A 22163-nucleotide genomic window follows, 5' to 3' on the forward strand; every position below is an offset into this window, starting at 1 on the left:
GGGGATCCTATTCAGGGAAATGATGTCTTCATTGCAGGATCTAGCGGCCTATATTGGGGGACACGGAAATCGTGTGGTCTGAAATCATCTCGAGGTGCGAATGGAGGGGCGCCGAGAGTCAGGCAGCCGTTGAAAACTCAAGGAGGAAGTTGAACTGGGCCATGGCTAAGTTTTGTAAAGGGAGAGGCTTTCAGCATATCAGACATGGTTTGATCAATCTGAAAAACAAGGAGTATTACTTGAAGGACGGGGTGCATTTGTCAGAGCAGGGAATGGATCTGTTTTTCTGGAACATCTGCACACAACTACTGGAGTTATAAGCGGGAAAGGGGGGAGCCACGGTGGGCGGTAACCCACCTTTGGCGTGGCGGGTTGTGGCAACCTAATATAAGACAAAGACTCCGAATGAGCCATTGCTAAACCAGAAGGGGCTTCGCCCATTCTAGACAGCGCCTCCTGGGAGCCTAAACGGCGGGGGTGTCTGGCGGTAGCAATTGGGGCTCAACTTCCCCCCAACAAACGGCGCTCCCCCAGTCCGCAAAGACCTGCATGGGCAGGCGGTTCTCAGACTCGAAGGCCTTGGGGGCGTTGTGCCTGCAATCAATATGGAGGAAAAAGGGGGAAGCAGGACGAGGAGCAGTCGCCACACCTGTTGGAACTAAAAATTGTACCTGTTTGCAGTGGTCATGTATGTGTAAAAAATAAATCTGCGGCCTTGTTATGCCAAACCAAAGGAAATGTCTCATGCAGCACCTTACTGGAGGGGAAACGAAGGGGCTGACAGAATGTGTGAGGTTGGAAACAAACGGCATAGCTATAGGACAAATGCCCAGGTTATCGTTCTGTCCCTTGCATATGTATATCCAGGTCCATTTGGTAGGATGGTGCTGCCACCCAGTGGACACATATGTCCAGGAAGACTGTTCGGGTCGAAAGTTAATGTAAGCAGACAGAGAGGGAGCCGGACACTTCTTGGGAAATGTCTACCCTCCCCCCGCACCGCCTCCCAAATACAGACAGTAAAAGTTGAGACGTGATATTTACCGTGAGTCTCAAACCCACTCCCAGAATGGATTTCTACGGCCATTGGAAGCAGGTTGAAAACAGCCTTGTGGGAAGGACGCAACGCAAACGATACAAAAACAGAGGAAGGTGGAATATTAGCCAGAAAGATAGCTCAGCGAGTTAAGTGCTCGCTTCAGATATCGGTGCACAGGCTCGGACAGCAGCAGGGCGGACTCAGCCCTTGAGTACCATTTGGATGGGTAATAAAAACACCCAGAAATCCAGTGCTAAGGAGCAGGAGGAATGAGGCGCGAAGCACTATATAATTCTGACGCTTGCAACAACAGTACAGCTCCGGTTGGACGTGGCCACACTTTCACGGCGGCCAGCAACGCATTCTTAGTTACAAGACGGAAGATTACTGAAAATATGTGTTCATATTAAAAAACAAATGGTACATTAGAAAATCTCAGCACTTACTGTGGCTGTAAAAGGTGACACCCAAAGCCCCTCAACACCTCAAGTTCTCGTGACCACCTCCTGCCCCTTCCTCGTCGCAGTCCTGACTTCAAGACAGTAGTCCCCATCTCTGAGACGATGGTGCTGCTGGCCCATTTAAATGTTACATATCTTTTGAGCTGCTCTCTTTGTGCAAAGGACCCCTCTTACCAGTAATGTAATGTTCTGTGCGTCAGACCCCGGCAGCACCACACATGGGTCAAAGGCACACGCCATGCAGACGGAGGGTGGGAGCGCGGCTACTGACGACTGTGTCGAGGGAACGTAAGCATCAGTGTAATGACGCATTAACAATCCGAGGGGTATTTTCAATGTGAAGTAGAGTAAAAGTCACGCGTAAAATGCGTTTGTGCAAATGTGACGCATGGAATTTACTCTACTCCGCGCTTTCATTCGTTTGTAAGGTGCTAGGTGGCTACGGCATGCGATGGCCGTTTCCACCGTGCCCATCCCCTCTCGCCGTACAAATGCACAAGCATTTACGCCAGCAGGACATTGTAAATGCCGTCTGCCACGCGTAAATGGCAGACGCATTTACTCCATTTGCAATGAGAATGGCATACGGGTGACTGCCTTCTTTTTGCAGCTATGTTTTACGCTTCGCGGTGCAAATCAGTACACCCGAACGACGGGGACCTGTTTGCACACAACAGATACCGCCATGAAATTTACGCTTCGGAGGAACATTGCCTCCTTTGGCCCTACTCCTCCTCACGGGCCTTACGTTACGTGGACATACCATGCAATCTTTACGTTTGGTTATCTGTAAAGCGCTCCCTGCATAACTTAATTGCTTCGTGGCACTTTTGGAAGATTCCAGCGGTGGTCCCTGTTTGGTGTATTATTGCAACAGGTGGTTCTTGAGTTTTGTCCTTAAAGGCATCAGGTGATGGATGGGTTTTTATCTAATGGGAGGTTACGATGGTGGCGGGGACCAATAGCAGTGACTCACCAGTCTTGGGCCTTGCACACTGCTTTGGAATTAGTAGACAGACGGCTCTGTTGGGTCAGCATCGTTTGATAGTGTTTTGTTGGGGAAATGTACGATGCAAGGACTTTGACCAAAACCCTCTAATTTTCACCACATTTGAGACACACACAGCATGCAGGAGGAGTACCAGCCCCTACAGAGTGCCCAGAAACCCAATTGGCTGTCTGCAGCACTACGGTCACGGAGGAAAGCCTGCATATGTTCAGGAAATGGCACCAAAGCCGAGGTCCACCCAGACTTCCATGCCACCGCGCGGAGGATAGCGGCCAACCACTGAAGAGTAGTTGACAATGAAAGCAAAGCTATTTAAGGGGTGTAAATGGCAGAATAAATATAAAAAAATGGATAGCAGGGTGCAATATTGTAACTATGAAATGATTTAAAAGTCAAATCAATGTTATGCCGACTGTAAAGTTATCCATGAATGAATCGATAACAAATTAAGTTGGTGTTTTGGGGCATACATTTAGAGAAAGTGATGGCTTTATGAATCAAGTTGATGATGCGAGAAATTGCTTCTTGATCTAAAAAGTTATGTTGATGTAGTAGTTTTTGCGAACATGAAAAATAATTAAGTTAATGCAATAGTTTCTGCAAAAGTGAAGAAATTAAAAATGTGATAAAACACGGCGCACATGAGCAATTCTTGAAATTGTGCAATTTTCATTTAGAGAGCATGTACAGGTATGGTGTTCCTGAACTTGTCTAAATGCAGCAAAAGGTCGAACTAAATTCCCATTAAAAATATTGGCACAACCAGGATCAGAATAGGCACCTGGGGTACTTGAAGTTAGTAATTCCAGTATTTTCTTCATCCAGCAATTACGTATCATGGTGCCAAAGAAAGCAGGCAACGTAACCAATGACATGTGCGCCATATTGAGCCGTGAACACGGCCACCAAATGATGCCATGTAATATGCCCATCACACGCCCTGGCCTGACCCTAAAGGAGAGTGTTGCGTGGGCTGGGATGGGCGGCTCTACGATGGTCGCCGGTGGGGAACACCTTCGGCATTTGAGGAGGATGTTGTGGCCATCCTTTTAATGGGTGCACAGCGACTAGTGTGCGGAGTGTAGACAGGGGTCTTCAACTTTTACGTTCGCAAGAGCTACTTACATGTAGCTAATGGCCAATAGGCAGGAGCTACTGGCACGGAGATGTCAATGAGTTTGAGAATGTGTATATAGCACAAAACAGACAGTAGTAATTTCATTAAAAAATAAGTTATGCCTGGGTCTGAGTCCCTATAGATGGCTCACTGGCCCTGTGTTCAAATATCTCATGTCCCCGAATGTGTGGCACACCCATCCCTAGAATAGCGATGCTGTGCCGCCTACAACGGGGTGTAGAGATACTGGCCCTCAGCTCTCTCACTACTTTCCTAAAACAAACTCATTAGGTGCACATTAGTTGGTGGTCGGTTTGCTTCTTTATTTTTACTGCCACCGTCAATATGTCTTATAAATAATAAACTGTTATGGTCATATTGGCCAACTTCAGCTTTAGAAATGATTGTAAAATCTATCAGTTAGTATCCTATTACTGTTAGATAAGGTTAAAATTATGTATGATTACTCGAGCCCTATCTTCAAATGTATATAGGATCTCGGAGTTGTGGTCATCAGCCTATCAACTCTAAAGTTTGTCAATCGGTTTCAGCGGAGTGGATAACTCGCCGCCTTCTTCAGGACCGAGAATCTTGCATTCTCAATGGCACTTTGATTTCTTCACAGGTATCCACTTGGTGGTTGAATGGAGAGTTTTCTCAGGGTTTCCCACGGGCAATACAGCTTGTGTTCTGATCCCCGTAGGGTTATAAAAATGGACAAAAGGGGGAGGTATTCAGTATATGGGATATAGAACTCAAGTTTTCGTGCAGTTACAGTTCAACAGAGATGTTACCTGTAGTTTCACTAGATTCTCACTAGTATTGATGATGGCTTAGTAGGTTTTCCCTTGTGTGCTTCATTACTTCCTGCTCACATAGCCTTGAGAATTTGTAACCAAGATTTCTTTGCACAGTTTATTTGCTCTTTACATAAAAACAGCAATAACATATGCATTTACATTCAGAAACATTTTTATTTTGTTCTTTTTATTAGTAGCTGTCTCCTAAGAATTGTCAAGCATATCAGAATTTAGGAAGCCAATGGAGACATTCAACGGGAAGGCTGGCACTGCATGCTATTGTCCACCAGTGCCCAGTAATCTGGTGTGTAGCTTGAAGCGGCAGCAGCAGCACTCAGAAGCTGTCAGACGGGATCTACATTTTGATTTCAGGAATTTCGTGTCTGAAAAAGGCAGATTCAGGCTTGGACTAGCCTATAGGGCAATGCCCGAACCAAAAACACAACATTCTAGTGTGTGCCTGTTTTTTTGTATCAAAGTGGCCCACCTTTTTGGCCCATGTGGGCCAGTTTGATAAGTTACGTCACCATGCGGCTATTCGTTTTGACCTGTGTTACTGAATAAATGCTCTTTAAAATGCACACTTTGCATCACATTTTACCAAGAAACTCCCCCTGGGCACAACTCAAACAGTTTGTCACAAAAGGAATAATTGCCATTTGTCACTATGGCCCACTTTTTCAATGGTGCCCAAGACAATGTTATGCCCCAGTACAACCCTGGGCAGATTTGCAGAGATAGGCAATCACATTGCCTGATTGTGCAGATAACCTCCTTGCCATAGTTTCTGCACTTAACTGCACACCTCACATGGCAGACATAAATTCAGGACAGTTTTTAAATCTTTCACGACAGACTCAGCCACAGGTGTCACTGCACCCTTCACGACTGCACCATCTGTAAACGTACATTTGTTTTTCTTCAACATATTAGCAACTTTGGAGGGTTCCTTTGTACTAGAATTTGCATTGCAGCGGCTTGTTTACCTACTTTTTAGGACATCAGACAGCTTCCTTTGGGAACATTCTTATTGTATTATTTTGAAATGCTTTTCAACGTTTTCTCTTTTTTCTCCACTGTAACTTGGGCGCCGTAGATTAAAGATGCACATTTTCTTTTTCCAGTGGAAGAACAAAAATCGGGTTCCCACTGTGGGTGGAATTTGTGTATTTTTGGCGTTTTGTTGTATGGTGCCTCTGCATCCAGGATTTTGCAAGGATTGTTTATTTATTTTTTCCTTTGGGGCTGTTTGTGCACACACACAATCTGAGGAGTATTTCAATCAATGTGTTACATGGTTTTAAACATTCCACACATGCCACATTCTGCTTTGTCAAAAAATAAAATCCACTGACAGTTTAGCATATCCCCAATGAATGCAATTGCTCACATGCTGGGTTACAGAATTCAGCCAAGGAAAAGTAAGCCCAAGCCTACTTTGTTGTACCATTAAAAGTTCTTGTGTCTAAATAATTGGCAAGATTAAAAAAAAATAAAATAACATTCAGTTTTATAGCGACGACTTAAAACATGCACAAATCATATAACAACCCAAGCAGTCAATATATGAATTGTTATATTATCATTTTGAGCAAAGAGAGTATGGTTGTGGTGAGGGACAATTTATTCATAATGGGTAGTGACCTGCCACCAGTTCCCTTTATGAAGGTGGCAGAATTACAGAGAACAGCTCACAAGATCGCTGCCTCTTCCTGCAGGAATCATCCAGGTCATTCTGGCGCATGACCAATGGGCCATGCCCGGCTTGCAAGTGCAGCCCTCTGACATATTGAGGGCTCTAGCATCCTAAAATGACACTGATGAGATATTGTTTGCAATGACATCAACATGTGTTTTACAGTGGCAGTGCCGGCATATCCTGCGTACTGATGGTGACAAGGCATCTATTGGAATTTTCCATGTGTTAGAGAGAATTACTTGTACATTGTATGGTGTTTTGGGCAATTTGTAGCTTAAACAGTGCCCATAAATTGCACTATTTCAACCCAGTATTGAAAGGCTGAAAATTCCATCCCAGAATTTGAACACATGCATACAGGTTCCCCCCATATTTCTGTAGATATCCCAGTTTGTGTACTTAGCCAAAGGGGACCACTCTATTAATGGTTCTGCCATCCCAGGGCTCACCTCAATGTTCTTTCGTTCTTTCCCTGTATGTTTTTAAGTCCTAGCATTGATAGAATTTCATTTTACATTCCTGTTTAGTTTTATGAATGTAAGTGGACAAGCACCAGAATGCAGTGCAGCTGGTAGTTTTCCACATTTACTTAAATGTAACATTGCTGTTGGCACTTGAATTTCTGTATTGGCACGTGCATCGATGTGGGCTCCTCCATATCACAGCAAATTCCATCTAAACTTTGCATGCAAAGTAATGCAAACTAAAATAATTATAAAGAAACACGGACTGAAACGATCACAGCCCCAGCTTTGCTGCACACTGCATGCAGATTTATGCACCCATTCTGTTTCTAATCAGCCATCATTTTCACCACCTTGTGACAATGGCCACAACACACATTCACTATTCACTTTTGTTATTGATAGATAATCGCTGGTTTCTGAAACTCCCCTGAGCCCTTCAAGCTCAGATGCGAACCCCAACTCTCACCATTCATGCAGCTATTAAGTGTTTTCTTTTCAGGAGAAGGAGAGGTGGAGGAGGGGAAAAGGCCCATGGACCTCAGACACCAAAATAAACAAAGCGCTTGTTTTGGCGTCTGATGCAAGGAGCTACTGCGGAGCCTCAGGCGAGCTATCGGTAGCTTGCGATCTACTGGTTGGAGAACCTGAATGTATGATAGGTTATTTATAACGTAGAGGAATGGTAATTGGCTGAGCCACCATGACCCTCCCCCCATTGGTTAGGCAGGAGGGAAGGGGTGGGGTGGAGAGATCTTCCCACATTTTAATCTGGGTAGATTTATGGGAAGATATAGAAGGTAACGCGCGCGCCAGTTTCCCATAGTCTATGACCACCATGGAGGAAGCTTCTGAAAATGTTCTCCCGATGGTAAGTACTACCTTTAGTCGCGATTCTTGTCATTGGCAATCGTAGGAAAATCTACTCAAGCATTTAAGTAATTTCTTTCACTTTCTGCCCTGTGCTGGCAGGAGTTGACCTGGCCTGACAAAGGCCTGCTGGTGGATGGTATGTACTACTGACATCATGGACCTACATTGAATGGAAGTGGGTGGACACATGTGTTTGAAGGGTGGGAGCTGTCTCACTGGGCAAGTGTTCCTGCTGATGAGACTGGCCTGACAAAGGGATGCTGGTGGATGGCATGTACTACTGACATCATGGACCTACATTGAATGGAAGTGGGTGGACACATGTGTTTGAAGGGTGGGAGCTGTCCCACTGGGCAAGTGTTCCTGCTGGTGAGACTGGCCTGACAAAGGGATGCTGGTGGATGGCATGTACTACTGACATCATGGACCTACATTGAATGGAAGTGGGTGGACACATGTGTTTGAAGGGTGGGAGCTGTCTCACTGGGCAAGTGTTCCTGCTGGTGAGACTGGCCTGACAAAGGGATGCTGGTGGATGGCATGTATTACTGACATCATGGACCTACATTGAATGGGATCAGGCGGGCACGTGTGCTTGGAGGGTGGGAGCTGTTTCACTGGGCAAGGGTTTCCGGCTGGTGGGGCTGACATGACAAAGGGCAGCTGGTGGGTGGCATGTTCTACTGACATCATGGACATATATTGAATGGGAGCAGTTGGGCATGCATGCTTGAAGGGCAGGAGCTGGATCACTGGAGAGGTTTTCCTCCTGCTGCGCCTGGCTAGAACCGGCCACCTTCCTTAGAGGTCATGGTGGACCAATAGGTGGCCAAACAACTCAACTAAGAGAAACATTCTTTTGGTCCACCTACAAGTGTCATGAGGGGAGTGCCTTGAAAGTATTGTGGTGTGATGGTTACGTCGGGGCCAACAGTGTGACCTTTACCATATACTACCTCTTCTCTAAGTAAGCGACAGTACAGTTAGCTGGCAATGCCACATTCAAACTGCACTCTGTATCATGCACTCAAGCCATTCCTGCACTCAAGCCAATCCTCACACAATGTGAGGGTTATACCGATGAGCCCGGTCATCCCAGACAGGAGCATTACTGGTCTATTTTGCATCATGCCCAAGCGCATCCGTTGCACCGACTGTCTGGTTTCCTCTTTCTACCTGCCCCCCCCTCTTTGCCCCCTGATTTGGCCTTTCTGACATAGTCTACGCTGGCAATCCCAGGACTCCCCATCAGAGATTGAAATATTGGGAGTTATAAGCATATCCAACACATCACCAGGCCTCCACGCTTCACAGGACCGCTTGAGCACATCTCAAGCCCACCATGCAACCGCACACCACACTGCAACTGCTATTGATACAAAGTACAAACAACTGCCATAAAAACCCCCCCAAGACTGCTCCTCAGATTCTCCCACCCATCAGTACAAGGGATTGCGCGCAAAGGTATATCATCCTCAGCTAAAAACGACAGCATTGCAATAATTATGGCGAAAAAGACCATTTATAATGATACAATTGATAAAGTCCACCACAAATCTAAAGAGATCTTCAGAATTCTCAAAGAACTTGAGAAACCGAACGTTAGTCAATTGGACGGTATCATGAGAGATGTGGACTGGTGCACCACTATTCAAAAAGCGATGATAGAGAAGCTAGAAAAAGTTAAGAGTACCATTGACCAAGAGATAATCTCAGAACAGACTCCTCTACCAGGCATTGATACTGGCCCGTTTCATATGGCCGAGACAGATGCACCCTATGAAGCCCCAATTTTTAACTTTAGACCGGTCTTAGTAGCAGAAGTGAGGTCAATTTTGTCTATGCTCAAACATTTGGCCCGTAAAGGGGATATTTTTCCTGCCACTACAGTAATAGCCTGTTCGGATTCCCTCATAAGCTCTTTGACTAGAATTGTGAATGCTTCTCTCAAAGAAGGCTGTGTCCCCACCCATTTGAAATACACATGGGTGACTCCTCTTTTAAAAAAAACAAGGTCTTAATCCTTCGAATCCTACCAACTACAGGCCTATTACGAACTCCGCATTTCTTCTCAAAATTCTGGATAGAGTTGCTTATGAACAAGTTTTAGCTCATTTCCTTGGCAACTCTATCCTAAATAAATATCAATCTGGCTTTCGGCCGGGTTTTAGTACAGAGTCAACTCTTTTGCATCTTAAATCCAACATGTTTAGAAGGATTAACGAAGGACAGAACTCGGTGTTAACGGCTTTGGATCTATCCACAGCGTTTGATTTGGTAGATCACCCGTTGCTTCTCCAAACACTTCAGGAAGTTACCAAATTAAGTGACCTATCTCTAGCCTGGATCGATTCTTTTCTTGGACAAAGAACTATTAGGGTCTGTAATAACATGGCAGAAGCCCTACCTACTCCGTTGAATTACGTAGTCCAGGAGGGGCCCAGTCTATTGCCTATTTTGTATAATATCTTTACGACCCCCCTTTTCAATCTACTGTAAAAGAATCAGATCTGTTTCTCAAACTATGCCAATGACACCCAGTGCCCCATCACCCTGACAGGAGATTATTTGGAGCATAAGTATCGGATTAACAAGATCTACGCTCTGATTCATGGCTGGATGTGTTTGAATGGCCTGGCACTCAACTGTGAAAAGACAGAATTATGATTATAGGTTCGAGCCGTAGACTGAAAAAGCAGAATACGAACTATGCGCAATTCTTAATAGGAGACTGTGTAGTTTAAAGGAATGGTTCGCCCAAAAATGTTTATTTCAAAAATAGATAGGCAACATAAAAAAAAAACGATTGGCGTTTTTTTTTTTTCGAAGTCTCTGTAAAATTTTGAGCAATTCAAGCTCAAAGATAGCACATGGGGGCATCCATTTTGTGAAATGGATGCCCGCCGCTGTGCTCGCTTTGGCTATTGCGGCACTAATGAAGGAAAAGCCAGCCAGCTGTAGTAAACAAAAGCTACCACTGGGTGGCTTTTCCTTCATTGGTGCTGTACGCGGAGGATGGGGACCGGAGACTACAGGCAGAAAAGCTGCAGCTGCATCTCGGTAAGTGCTATTTTTTTTAATAAAAATAAACACTAGCTGCGTTTTTTTTTCTAAGTTTTCCGGGCTGGAGGAGTCCGGAAAACTTAGAAATAAAACCGCAGCTTTAAAAACGTTGTATTTAGGTTTGCGGCAGCTTTTGAAGGAGGAGCCTGAGAAACTCAGAGAAAAACCGCAGCGTTTTCAAACACAACCGCGTTGTGTTTCTGCCTGCCCTGGCTATCCCTTTGGGTCTCCGGTGCTCCCCCAACTTACCTCTTTGCTCGCCGGCTGATCCACTTCAGCTTTGCGGCATCAGATCCGTCCCTCTAACGCAGATCAGATCCGACGCAGCAGGGTCCCTTTTTCTTCTTTTATTTGTTTTTTTTGGTCCCCCGCCTCCTATATTGAGGAAGCGGGGGACTCCCCCGCAACCACCGAAGGCTGATATCGCCACTAACATACCCGCAACCCCTACGCCACATATTCGGTATGTATTAGCCTAAGTGTTTGTTTTTATTCGATCTAATGGCCAAATTCAGTCAAATGTAACATCCGATGAAATAAAAATGAACAATTGTGCTAATACCACTAGGAAGCAGGCATAAAATGCATACATTTCAGGGGCACAAACCTGCACTAAATGTTGCCATTATTATTAGTGTGTTATAGTTTCATATAACATGTTCACACACATATATACACAAATTAATTCACACAATTAAAAATCATAATAATTCATACACAGCCTACTTTTAAAATACATTTATTCGCCTATAAAACATTATCACTACTCTATCAACTTACCAATGAGCTCCCCTAACACCCTAGTAACACACATATGTTAAAGACATTTGGTCATCACATTAATATTCCAATTAACTCAATTGTACTAAATGAATTTCAATAAAAAATATAATTACTGCAATGGTTAAGGAGGTTTCATTACCTGCCACAATTCTATAGCAAAACATATTCTGTTTGGAACCAGTCTGTATTGTGAACAAACTTCCCCAGCCATGTATGGCTAAGTTCACTTATGGCAGTAAATTCTGTAATGAAATGTATTAAACTCTCTTTTTCTTTCTCAGCCTAATAGCAATTACAGCCACCCCCCTCTGCTGACCAAAGACCTTGTATAAAATGAATCTTTCCTGTCGGTAGGATATTCATTCTAAAACGCATAACCTGTGTCTGCCGGTAGGCATTGAGGGATTTAATATCTAGCCCTCTAACGTCCATAGCTAGATGTGTATAGGACTTATAAGTTAATACCTTTTGCCTTGTTTTACAAAAATCCCAGCAAAAACGTTTTTTCTTAATTGCTAAAGGGGTGGAGATAAGAGTTTCAATATCCCCATCAATCTGCTCCAGCAAATGTTTGCAACACATTTTAGAACTAACGAGGGGATGCTTTTCTATCTTTATTCATAGCATCATTGTGGTCCAAATACAGGGTTGCCCCCCTCCCCCCGTAATTAAAATATTCCTAAACACCTGCATTTGCTTCCATTGAGGCCATCCTTTGACAGAAAGCACTGCCAGTTCCTGTCTTACGACACTGACAGGTATACCGTTTGGCAGTGACAAACTGTGATGGGTGAGGAAGGACAGCTCAGGGGCAACACGTTTGTCTTGGAAGCAAGACAATGCAGCGACGCACAGGTTTGAATCTCGATCCCACGCTTAAAAACCACACCGCTGGTTATAAATGAGCAATAAAATAAAAGAAAGACATTACACTGCTACAAAATACTGCCTTCACATTTCTCTAGCTCAATTTTTCTTATCTGGTGGTTAACCCTAAATCTATAGGTCAGAGCTGGAATCACTTCTTTTTTTTTATAGAAGCTAATAATTGGTAACATCGAAAATCTTCCAAATCGGGTTTGTATTTTTTCATTGGGCTTGCATAGCCACTTGCTTTCTCAAGCAAAGTTTGCATACGTGCTTCTAGGTTGGCGTGTGCAGACAGTCTATTTCCCAGGTGTATCACTTCATTTGTAGTAGTCAATAACCTGTTGTCGAAATTCCACTTAATATGTTTTTTTTTTTAACAATCGGCCTAGTAAAACACGTCACTTTAGTTTTGGTGGTATTTGTCAAGTCAAGTCAAACAAGTTTTATCGGATATATAAAAATCCATTAAACGACAAAGAAAACAACAATAATAATAATAATAATCTAGCATTTATATAGCGCTACGAACCCTCAGGTATCTGAGCGCTGCTTATTATTACCCACGGTGTGTGGTGCTCATTTATCGACCTCGGAAGGATGAAAGGCTGAGTTTGGCCCTGCCGGGATTCGAACCTGCATTAGCAAGCCCTGCACGGATGTCAAAACGAGCGCTCTACTCGTTGTGCCACTTGACCGGCTTTGTATGTTGTACACATATAAACATTGCAATTTCATAAAAGAATCAATACTTCCAAATAGATAAAATGAGTGGACAATCTCAGTAAAACAACGTGCAATAAGATCAATATCATATATGGTGGCCCCATAGAAACCAATGATAAAATCAGACAAAATGCAGAGCCCAAACATTTAAAAACATTACTAGAAAAGTCATAAAATTCACATTGCTAACTAACACCACCTTTCAGTTTTAATAGGCTATGTCTGAAATGCATCCCTCTTTTCAGAAGCATAAGTAGTGACCAAGCTGTGTAGACCGTATCGGCACTCAAAAGAAACAATAGTGCGTCCCTATGAGAGCGTATCGCAGTCTTATGGAGGGCGGGAATCAAGGTTGCTCTGTGAATGCCTACATACCCTATACAGAAGAACAATAAATGGGGTAGGTCTTCACGGGAATAGCCGCAAACCGAGCAGCCCACAGAATCAGGGAAATCAAGGGCTCCATGTTAAGTACGGTTGCATTCCAGTGGACCTGCTAATACTGGTATGAAATTGGCCAGATTTATGGCTATACTCCATGAGGATTCTTTTCCTCACTGCAATCTCGCCCAATATGGTTTTGTGGGCTGCCCCCTCCCTCTTAGTTATTAGTGAGGCGGGCGGGAAAAGGGCACTTAGATTGACCTCCCCCCAGAGTCTTAGAGACATAAGCAAGCGGTGGTATTTATACAAAGATCATTTTCTGCTGCAAACTTACCAAAGGCCCTAATTAATCTTTGCAGTCCTATTTGAGTATGATCCATCAGGATAATATCGTCGGCATAGGCCAACCAACATAATCTAATGCTCCCAATTTTGGTGGCACAAAGGCCACTTCCTCCATATACTTCCCCATATCCTAGACATACAGATTGAATAGGCAGGGTGCCAACACACATCCTTGTCTCAAACCTGCTCTTAACAGAAAGTGCCATCATATGCGCTTTTTTCGATACAGTTCTGTCACATATGATATGATATGGCATTTATAACGCACCTATACACAATTGTTTCAAGGAGCGTAATAAATGCCTTCACATAAATGTTTCAACATATGATATGTTTTTAATCTTTTATAATGCACACATCACCACCGCAGTGGCCTTAAAGTGCCAAGCCTTGTCTGTGTAGACTAGAGGCAAATTGTGACCCCGCCCTTGTTGGCCAGCAGAAAGTTAAGTTAATGTAGGCCGTTACTAGTATGGTGGCGGCACTATAGCAAGTCATATTGTGGAGATGGTGATATCCTTAAGATGTGGTCAAGCGTTCCTAGGAATTACTAGCCAGATAATGATATCCTCATGATCGATGGAGGGGGTGTATATCTCTACTTTGTCACATTTACTCCGCCAGACATTTACTTTCTCTACATTCACTTCGACAGACATTGGGCCTCATTACGAGTATGGAGAGAGCCATGCCGCTTTTAGCGGCATGGCTACCCCCATACCGGGTACCGGGTCCGGGTTCCTGGAATGGGGAAATACCGGGCCAATCCGACCTTGGAGGGCCTGGTATTTCCCCATTCCAGGAACCCGGACCCGGTACATCCCCATTCCCATTTGAGCCCCTATATGGCTCAATGGGAATGGGGAGGATGCTAACAACGGGCTCGTTAATCGTCTGCTAGCGGGTCCCGCTAAGGACGCCTGGTTTTACCAGACGTCCTTATCGGCACCAGCCCGCAGACCTCGTAATGGGGCGTTAGAGGGATAACGGGGCCGGCAGCTCTACTGGCGCTGTTATCCCTCTACCGCATTCCTCGTAATGAGGCCCATGTACCTTGTCATTGCAGGGAGAGACCCCCGGCACCTACCTTCTTTTCTACCGAATATTCTTCCACCCTGCTGCCCCGTAACCCTAAACCGTACCTTACACTAACTATAACCACAACCATTACCATCATCACAATGTGAAGATACAGACAAAGTAAAGGCATGACAAAGTAAAGGCATAACAAATTAAATGTCTGGCAAAGTGAATGTATGACAAAGTAAGTGAATGTGGCAAAGTAAAGGGGGATAACAGCTTCAGGGGGTTGTGGTAAAGCCAAGCCCGCTGACGGCTTTGCCGGAGCCAGGAATTGGCGGCGTGTAGAACAGGTGATGGGGGACACAAAAGGAGAGTTGGACAAAAGAATCTCTCCACCCGAGCCATAACAGATAGATACATACACGCTCACATATATATATATATATAGGGTAAAGAGAAGGCTGGGCTCTAGATATGAACACTCCTGTGCTAAGCTCGGTATTAGGTATTAGGTCTTAAGGTCTGGATATGTCTGTGTAAGGTCACAGGTAAGGAGAGGTGAACCCACACCTCTGGTGAGGAAATTGTGGACAGTCCTGGTTACCTTGCAATTTGAGGTATTTAGTGACTTATGTATAAGATTAGAAACACACTTACATACAGATTTGTTTTTGTTCTTATTCTGAGGGAAGAACATGTGCAATACACAAATGATTGAACGTCACTCACCAGAAACATGCCAGGGGCTACTATGTGTCTCTCCACCAGCAGACAGCCTCCGCGTCCTGTAAACTCATCTGCGCTGTCGATGTTGTATTTCAAAAGTCGAAACGAATCGAGGCGGCTCTGCGTCAACAAAAGATATGCCTTCATTTATGGTTTCACATTCGCAAAGGTATTACTTCATACCTCTATAACAACTTTACAAACTTGGGTCATTTCTCAGAAATCATGAGCACAGCGTGAGTGCTACTGGACACATATGACCTTTGACCCTGGCCACTTCCCAAAATGTGACAACCCGGTCTTCCATTCTGATTAAATTACAAGGGAGTGAGCAAACACCCTACAATAAGTGTACACACTAATAGTGTAAACACAAAAACAGCCTATATCTTCAAAACATTAGAGAAGGGACAAAAGGGGACAAAAGGGGTCACAAGGGGGTGGGGGATTAGGGACCACTGTTGACACCTAAGTGGTGTCTATTGGGAACAATTGTGCCTCCCTGCTAGCCTTCTACTCTCCTGAAGTTAAGCCTGACAGCTCTGCTACGGCTACCATTGGAGAGTTTGGTGTTTTTTTCGGGTGACACACTGAGCTACCATTGGGTTAGATGGTTACACAACCTCACCAGAGAGTTGTGCAACATGTTCCCTAACATCTCTGGCCCACTGTCCATTATTGGTAGTTCTTTGTGTAGTGGGGCATGCTGCTTGTAATAGCTCATGCACAGAAACCTCCACCACCCGCACTCCTGTGCCCTCGGCAGCAGCCATCTTGGGTCAGATATAACATGAACATTTTTACAGCTGTCCTGCTATTGTTATGTTTAAACTGGAAGCCATTTTAGGTCAGTACAAGGCTGGTGCCATCGCATCCCTCATTCCTTTTATGCGAGGCCTTTTATTAATTCCTAATCAAGTCAAGTCTCAGAACAGATGGTTGGATAGGTAGAGATAGGGCCTGGAGGATATCTCAGGAACAATGCATTTGTCTTGACAGCAAGACAACGCAGAGCATCACCGGTTTGAATCCCGGTCCTGCACTTAAATGCTGGTCTGCGGCATGAAGAGTGATATAATAGCCCAACTTGATTTTTAGAGCTACTTCATTTCCTAAAAAAGTGGACAAAAACTCAGCCTACAGGCTTCTTACATGCCTGTGTTTTGTTTAAGCTGGAAAATGTTATTGTGCACAATATTTATGAGCAAGTATATTTTGAGAACTTTATTTGACCCCACCTATTAATAAAAATACATTCTAAACATGAGCCTGCAGCTTTTGGTAGCGGATCATTTTGATTTGCAGAGGAATCTGCCGCTCTGAAAGCTTCAGATGAGAGTCCTTTCACCAGCTGCGGTGCAGACGGTCACAGCCCCTTGATTACCAAAAGCCCTTTTTTTATTTCCATGTTTTCTAATATCTGGGCTAACCAAATCAGGAGCCATTGTCATAACAACAAGCTGATGTCATTATTATATGCTAGGCACTTGCCATATGGACACTTTGCTCCTCCCTTTTCATACCCGACTCAAATGGATCTTTTCAGGGTAATTCATGGATTATTTGCGCCGAAAAAAACGGGATTTGTGCGCCATTCTGCCCGCAAATCCCCATTTGTTAAACAGGGATTTGCGGGCAGAATGGCGCACAAATCCCGTTTTTTCGGCGCAAATAATCCATGAATTATGTTATAATGTTTGCGTCATTTTGTTATTGGCCAGTCGGTTTACAAACAATAGTGCCCATTTTAACCAAATGGTGTGTTTAATTTTTGGACACATCAAATCACATAATTTGTTTTTTAAAAGCATTGACGGAGAAATGTCAACTCCACCGCCATGGCTGCAGATTCTTCAAGTTGAGTGTTCAGACCTCTACACTACCAATGCTGTAGTCAGGAAGTAGCAGGTATATCCCTGTGCACCGAGTGCCCTCTTGGGGGTGCTGCTGAGCAATGAATGAGTGCTGAATGAGTGCTGCTGAGTGTTGAATCTGCAGAAAGTAGATTATGTGAATGCTGGATATGCCTAAAGGGTTACACACAGGCAGTGTGGTTTGTGTCTAGCACCACACAGTGGAGAGAGTGGAGATATGCAGTTAGTTTACTTTTAGGAATCTGGGTGATGGGCAAATAAGAAATAAATGTGCACGCAGTGGGTCCCCAACAGGCTATGTATTCTGACACTGTAGAAGATAAAATGTGTGTCGGACGATATTGAAAATGGAGATAAGTACTTTATTTTTTCATGCTATAAAAAAAGGCTCAGTTTTATATTTATTATTTAAAGGTTTATATCTTATGGTATGATGGACCGATGCAGGGTCTCAACTGTTTGCAGTAGTTGCTAGAGTTGCAATGCCAGACAAACTGTCCGGGGAAGAACACGACGCAAGTTCCAGTCCACACCCATGTGCAGATGAAAAGGAACTCTATGTGGGAGAGACAAAGATCTGTTGCAATGTCCTGGACTACAGTACACGCCTCCAGTCTCACCAAATGCTGAAAGCAGTGGACTTCGATTGGAAACAGGTGTGGTGGGATAAAACATTTAAAAGGGAGCCCTAGGCACTGTCTGTGATAAGCTCTTCAAAGGTTTGAGGGAACATGGGGAACACAAATTGCCTCTTACTCCTGCAGTGTGTGCAAAACAAACATCCGTCATTCAGTCTCTAGAAGCCATGTCAGAAAAATACCTGGAAAACGCGGGTACACAAACACCCTCTTTAACCAAAAACACCCTGGCCACGTTTTAATACAAAAGAGGAAAGGTTATGCGAATGATAGGAGCCTGCATGGTACAGAGAGTTTTTATTAGCCTGTCTTCATTTGGTTCCCATTCATCAAAGGATAAAAAAGTGACTCACTCTTTGAGACACCGTTTCACGTAAGAGACAATTATAGCATATAACGTCTAACTCAAAACATATACGTATGTGCATACAATTTGTAAAAATGTATCACAACATGGGTTGGGTAAAGTGCCTCTTGAAACACATAGATCTCCTTTTCAATCACTCAGAGTTGTGTAAGGCTTTCAGAATTAGTGTTTTTTTTAAAGTGTTCCCCATGTTCCCTCACAGTTACATTAACCCAATTGCAACACAAACCCCTCGGAAAAAAAACGTTTGGGTTCACCTGTCGTATAAACTCTTCAAAGGATTGACCACGAACCTGAACATCAGTGCTTGCACTGCGCGGCGCATTTAATGCACGTACCTGCATGCAGGGCATGCATCTGTACTGGTTCTTCTTTTCATACAGCTGTTCCAGCATCACGTCCTCGCGTCGATCTTTGGCATCACTCGAGGCGACGATGCTCACAACGATGATTTGCTCCAGGGCAGACAGGTGGTTGGCAATCAGCCGATCATACTCCAGGTCAGTCACATGTGGAATCTGGTGATTGCTGCACCTGCATTGCCTGCCTTCCTCCCCCAGGGCGGCTCTCCGGAGCACAGCGGGGCAAGTGTCATGGGAAGAAGGCCAGAAAGTGTGCGCATCATGGTGAAGAACCAACCCAGGCACCGCAGCAGCAGTCCTAAAAGAACAACAGTGGTAGCAAGCTTAATGCAAGAGCTCGCTCTGTGTATGTACGGTTCCTGCCCTGTGCAGTTTGACTGTGCAATGCCCGGTGTATATGTCTCAGTATATAATGTAACATCTCAATATACTGTATACAACGTCTCAGCATCTCGGTGTAGTCAATGTATGTATCCCAGTGTGCTGCATATCTATTCTAATATGTAATGTAACATCTCAATATACTGTATACATGTCTCAGTATGCAATGTTTATATGCCAGTGTGCTGCATATCTATTCTAATATATAATGTTTACACCTCAATATACTGTACACACGTCTCAGTATGCAATGTATGTATCCCAGTGTGCAGCATATCTATTCTAATATATAATGTTTACATCTCAATATACTGCATTCACGTCTCAGTATGCAATGTTTATATGCCAGTGTGCTGCATATCTATTCTAATATATAATGTTTACATCTCAATATACTGTACACACGTCTCAGTATGCAATGTTTATATGCCAGTGTGCTGCATATCTATTCTAATATATAATGTTTACATCTCAATATACTGTACACACGTCTCAGTATGCAATGTTTATATCCCAGTGTGCTGCATATCTATTCTAATATATAATGTTTACACCTCAATATACTGTACACACGTCTCAGTATGCAATGTATGTATCCCAGTGTGCAGCATATCTATTCTAATATATAATGTTTACATCTCAATATACTGCATTCACGTCTCAGTATGCAATGTATGTATCCCAGTGTGCAGCATATCTATTCTAATATGTAATGTAACATCTCAATATACTGTATACATGTCTCAGTATGCAATGTTTATATGCCAGTGTGCAGCATATCTATTCTAATATATAATGTTTAAATCTCAATATACTGTATACATGTCTCAGTATGCAATGTTTATATGCCAGTGTGCTGCATATCTATTCTAATATATAATGTTTACATCTCAATATACTGTACACACGTCTCAGTATGCAATGTTTATATGCCAGTGTGCTGCATATCTATTCTAATATATAATGTTTACACCTCAATATACTGTACACACGTCTCAGTATGCAATGTATGTATCCCAGTGTGCAGCATATCTATTCTAATATATAATGTTTACATCTCAATATACTGCATTCACGTCTCAGTATGCAATGTATGTATCCCAGTGTGCAGCATATCTATTCTAATATATAATGTTTACATCTCAATATACTGCATTCACGTCTCAGTATGCAATGTATACATCCCAGTGTGCTGCATATCTATTCTAATATATAATGTTTACATCTCAATATACTGCATTCACGTCTCAGTATGCAATGTATACATCCCAGTGTGCAGCATATCTATTCTAATATATAATGTTTACACCTCAATATACTGCATTCACGTCTCAGTATGCAATGTATACATCCCAGTGTGCAGCATATCTATTCTAATATGTAATGTATACATCTCAATATACTGTACACACGTCTCAGTATGCAATGTATGTATCCCAGTGTGCAGCATATCTATTCTAATATGTAATGTTTAAATCTCAATATACTGCATTAACGTCTCAGTATGCAATGTATGTATCCCAGTGTGCTGCATATCTATTCTAATATATAATGTTTACACCTCAATTTACTGCATTAACGTCTCAGTATGCAATGTATGTATCCCAGTGTGCTGCATATCTATTCTAATATATAATGTTTACACCTCAATATACTGCATTCACGTCTCAGTATGCAATGTATACATCCCAGTGTGCAGCATATCTATTCTAATATATAATGTTTACATCTCAATATACTGCATTCACGTCTCAGTATGCAATGTATACATCCCAGTGTGCTGCATATCTATTCTAATATATAATGTTTACATCTCAATATACTGCATTCACGTCTCAGTATGCAATGTATACATCCCAGTGTGCTGCATATCTATTCTAATATATAATGTTTACATCTCAATATACTGCATTCACGTCTCAGTATGCAATGTATACATCCCAGTGTGCTGCATATCTATTCTAATATATAATGTTTACATCTCAATATACTGCATTCACGTCTCAGTATGCAATGTTTATATGCCAGTGTGCTGCATATCTATTCTAATATATAATGTTTACATCTCAATATACTGCATTCACGTCTCAGTATGCAATGCATGTATCTCGGTGCGGAGGGAATATATTTCAATATATAATGTATGCATTTTAATATACTCTATATACATGTCAGTATGATAGCTATAGATCTAAGTGTGCAGTGTATGGATTTCTCTGTATATGATGTATGCATTTCACTATGCAGTATAGCGTTATGAATCTTGAATTATGCCCCTAGTGAAACTGATGAGTACCACTACCATGACGAGGCAACACTTAGGCCATCTAGGAAGTGATGGTATTCCTACATGCTACCAGTTAGCACAGTGTCAGCATAATGCATAGGCATTTCGGAATCAGTCAGCTGTGCATTGTTTGAAAGTTAACCGTTTCCTTCTAACCCGCTGCAGGCATTTTTACAAAAAAGTGTCATCACACCATTTTGGTCAGCAAGTATTTATTGGAGTAACGTGCATTATGTCCTCTGCTTAAAAGGGTGAGAAGGAAAACACGGAGATGCACGGTTACCTTAACCCATCCCCTGGCGCGTGTGCTCATGGGAAAGGCTAGGGGGAAGGTTTTTACAAGAGTATAACCAGATATGTCTCCTCGGCTAAATCAAGGGTCTGGCGAGAGGCTCGCTCTTTAGCTCAGAAGGCCTATATCTTCCGTCCTCACAGAACATGGTTTAGAGGTTTGCACCAATGTTTTAAGTATTATGGTCATTCCAGTTGGTGGATAATGTTGATTTCTCACATGGACACTGTCAATAATGGCATGTATGACTGCTCTCTTTCAGATCGCTTACATTTGTTAATTAAGCATTATGGACCGAGGGAGGGGTCATGACCTCAGGATAATGACCCGCCCCCATGTTATTGGCTAACGGTGATACATTGGGGAAGGGTCATTATCCAACACGCTCGCGCCTCATCCTAGGGCTATAAGTCAATGGGCACCAGCAAATGTACCCTTGCTTTAGTCCTTCGTGTACCCTTGCACCAAGTTAAAAAACAAGGTTCCCAACAAACAGATTTTCCCCCCATTTTAAAATGGAAGCTGAGAAAATTAAGCTCTGCGTGGGGTCGGGGGCAGTAGCATAATAAAACCGGAGGGTGTG

General features: G+C 43.1%; 1 protein-coding gene across 2 annotated transcripts in view; it reads right to left on the reverse strand.

Moving 5' to 3' along the window:
• Positions 1-22163, reverse strand: part of LOC138514356 (uncharacterized) — a 420747-nt gene that overhangs the window by 101447 nt on the left and 297137 nt on the right. For both annotated transcript variants that reach the window (XM_069629817.1, XM_069629816.1), the window contains 2 exons: positions 18597-18918; positions 15383-15499 (listed from right to left, as the gene is read on the reverse strand). In XM_069629817.1, the coding sequence (XP_069485918.1) occupies positions 15383-15499; positions 18597-18918 (439 nt within the window). The remainder of the gene's footprint in view (positions 1-15382; positions 15500-18596; positions 18919-22163) is intronic.

This window comes from Ambystoma mexicanum, chromosome 12 (assembly GCF_040938575.1).
Source record: "Ambystoma mexicanum isolate Mex_15411 chromosome 12, UKY_AmexF1_1, whole genome shotgun sequence".
In the NCBI taxonomy this organism is placed as follows: Eukaryota; Metazoa; Chordata; class Amphibia; order Caudata; family Ambystomatidae; genus Ambystoma; species Ambystoma mexicanum.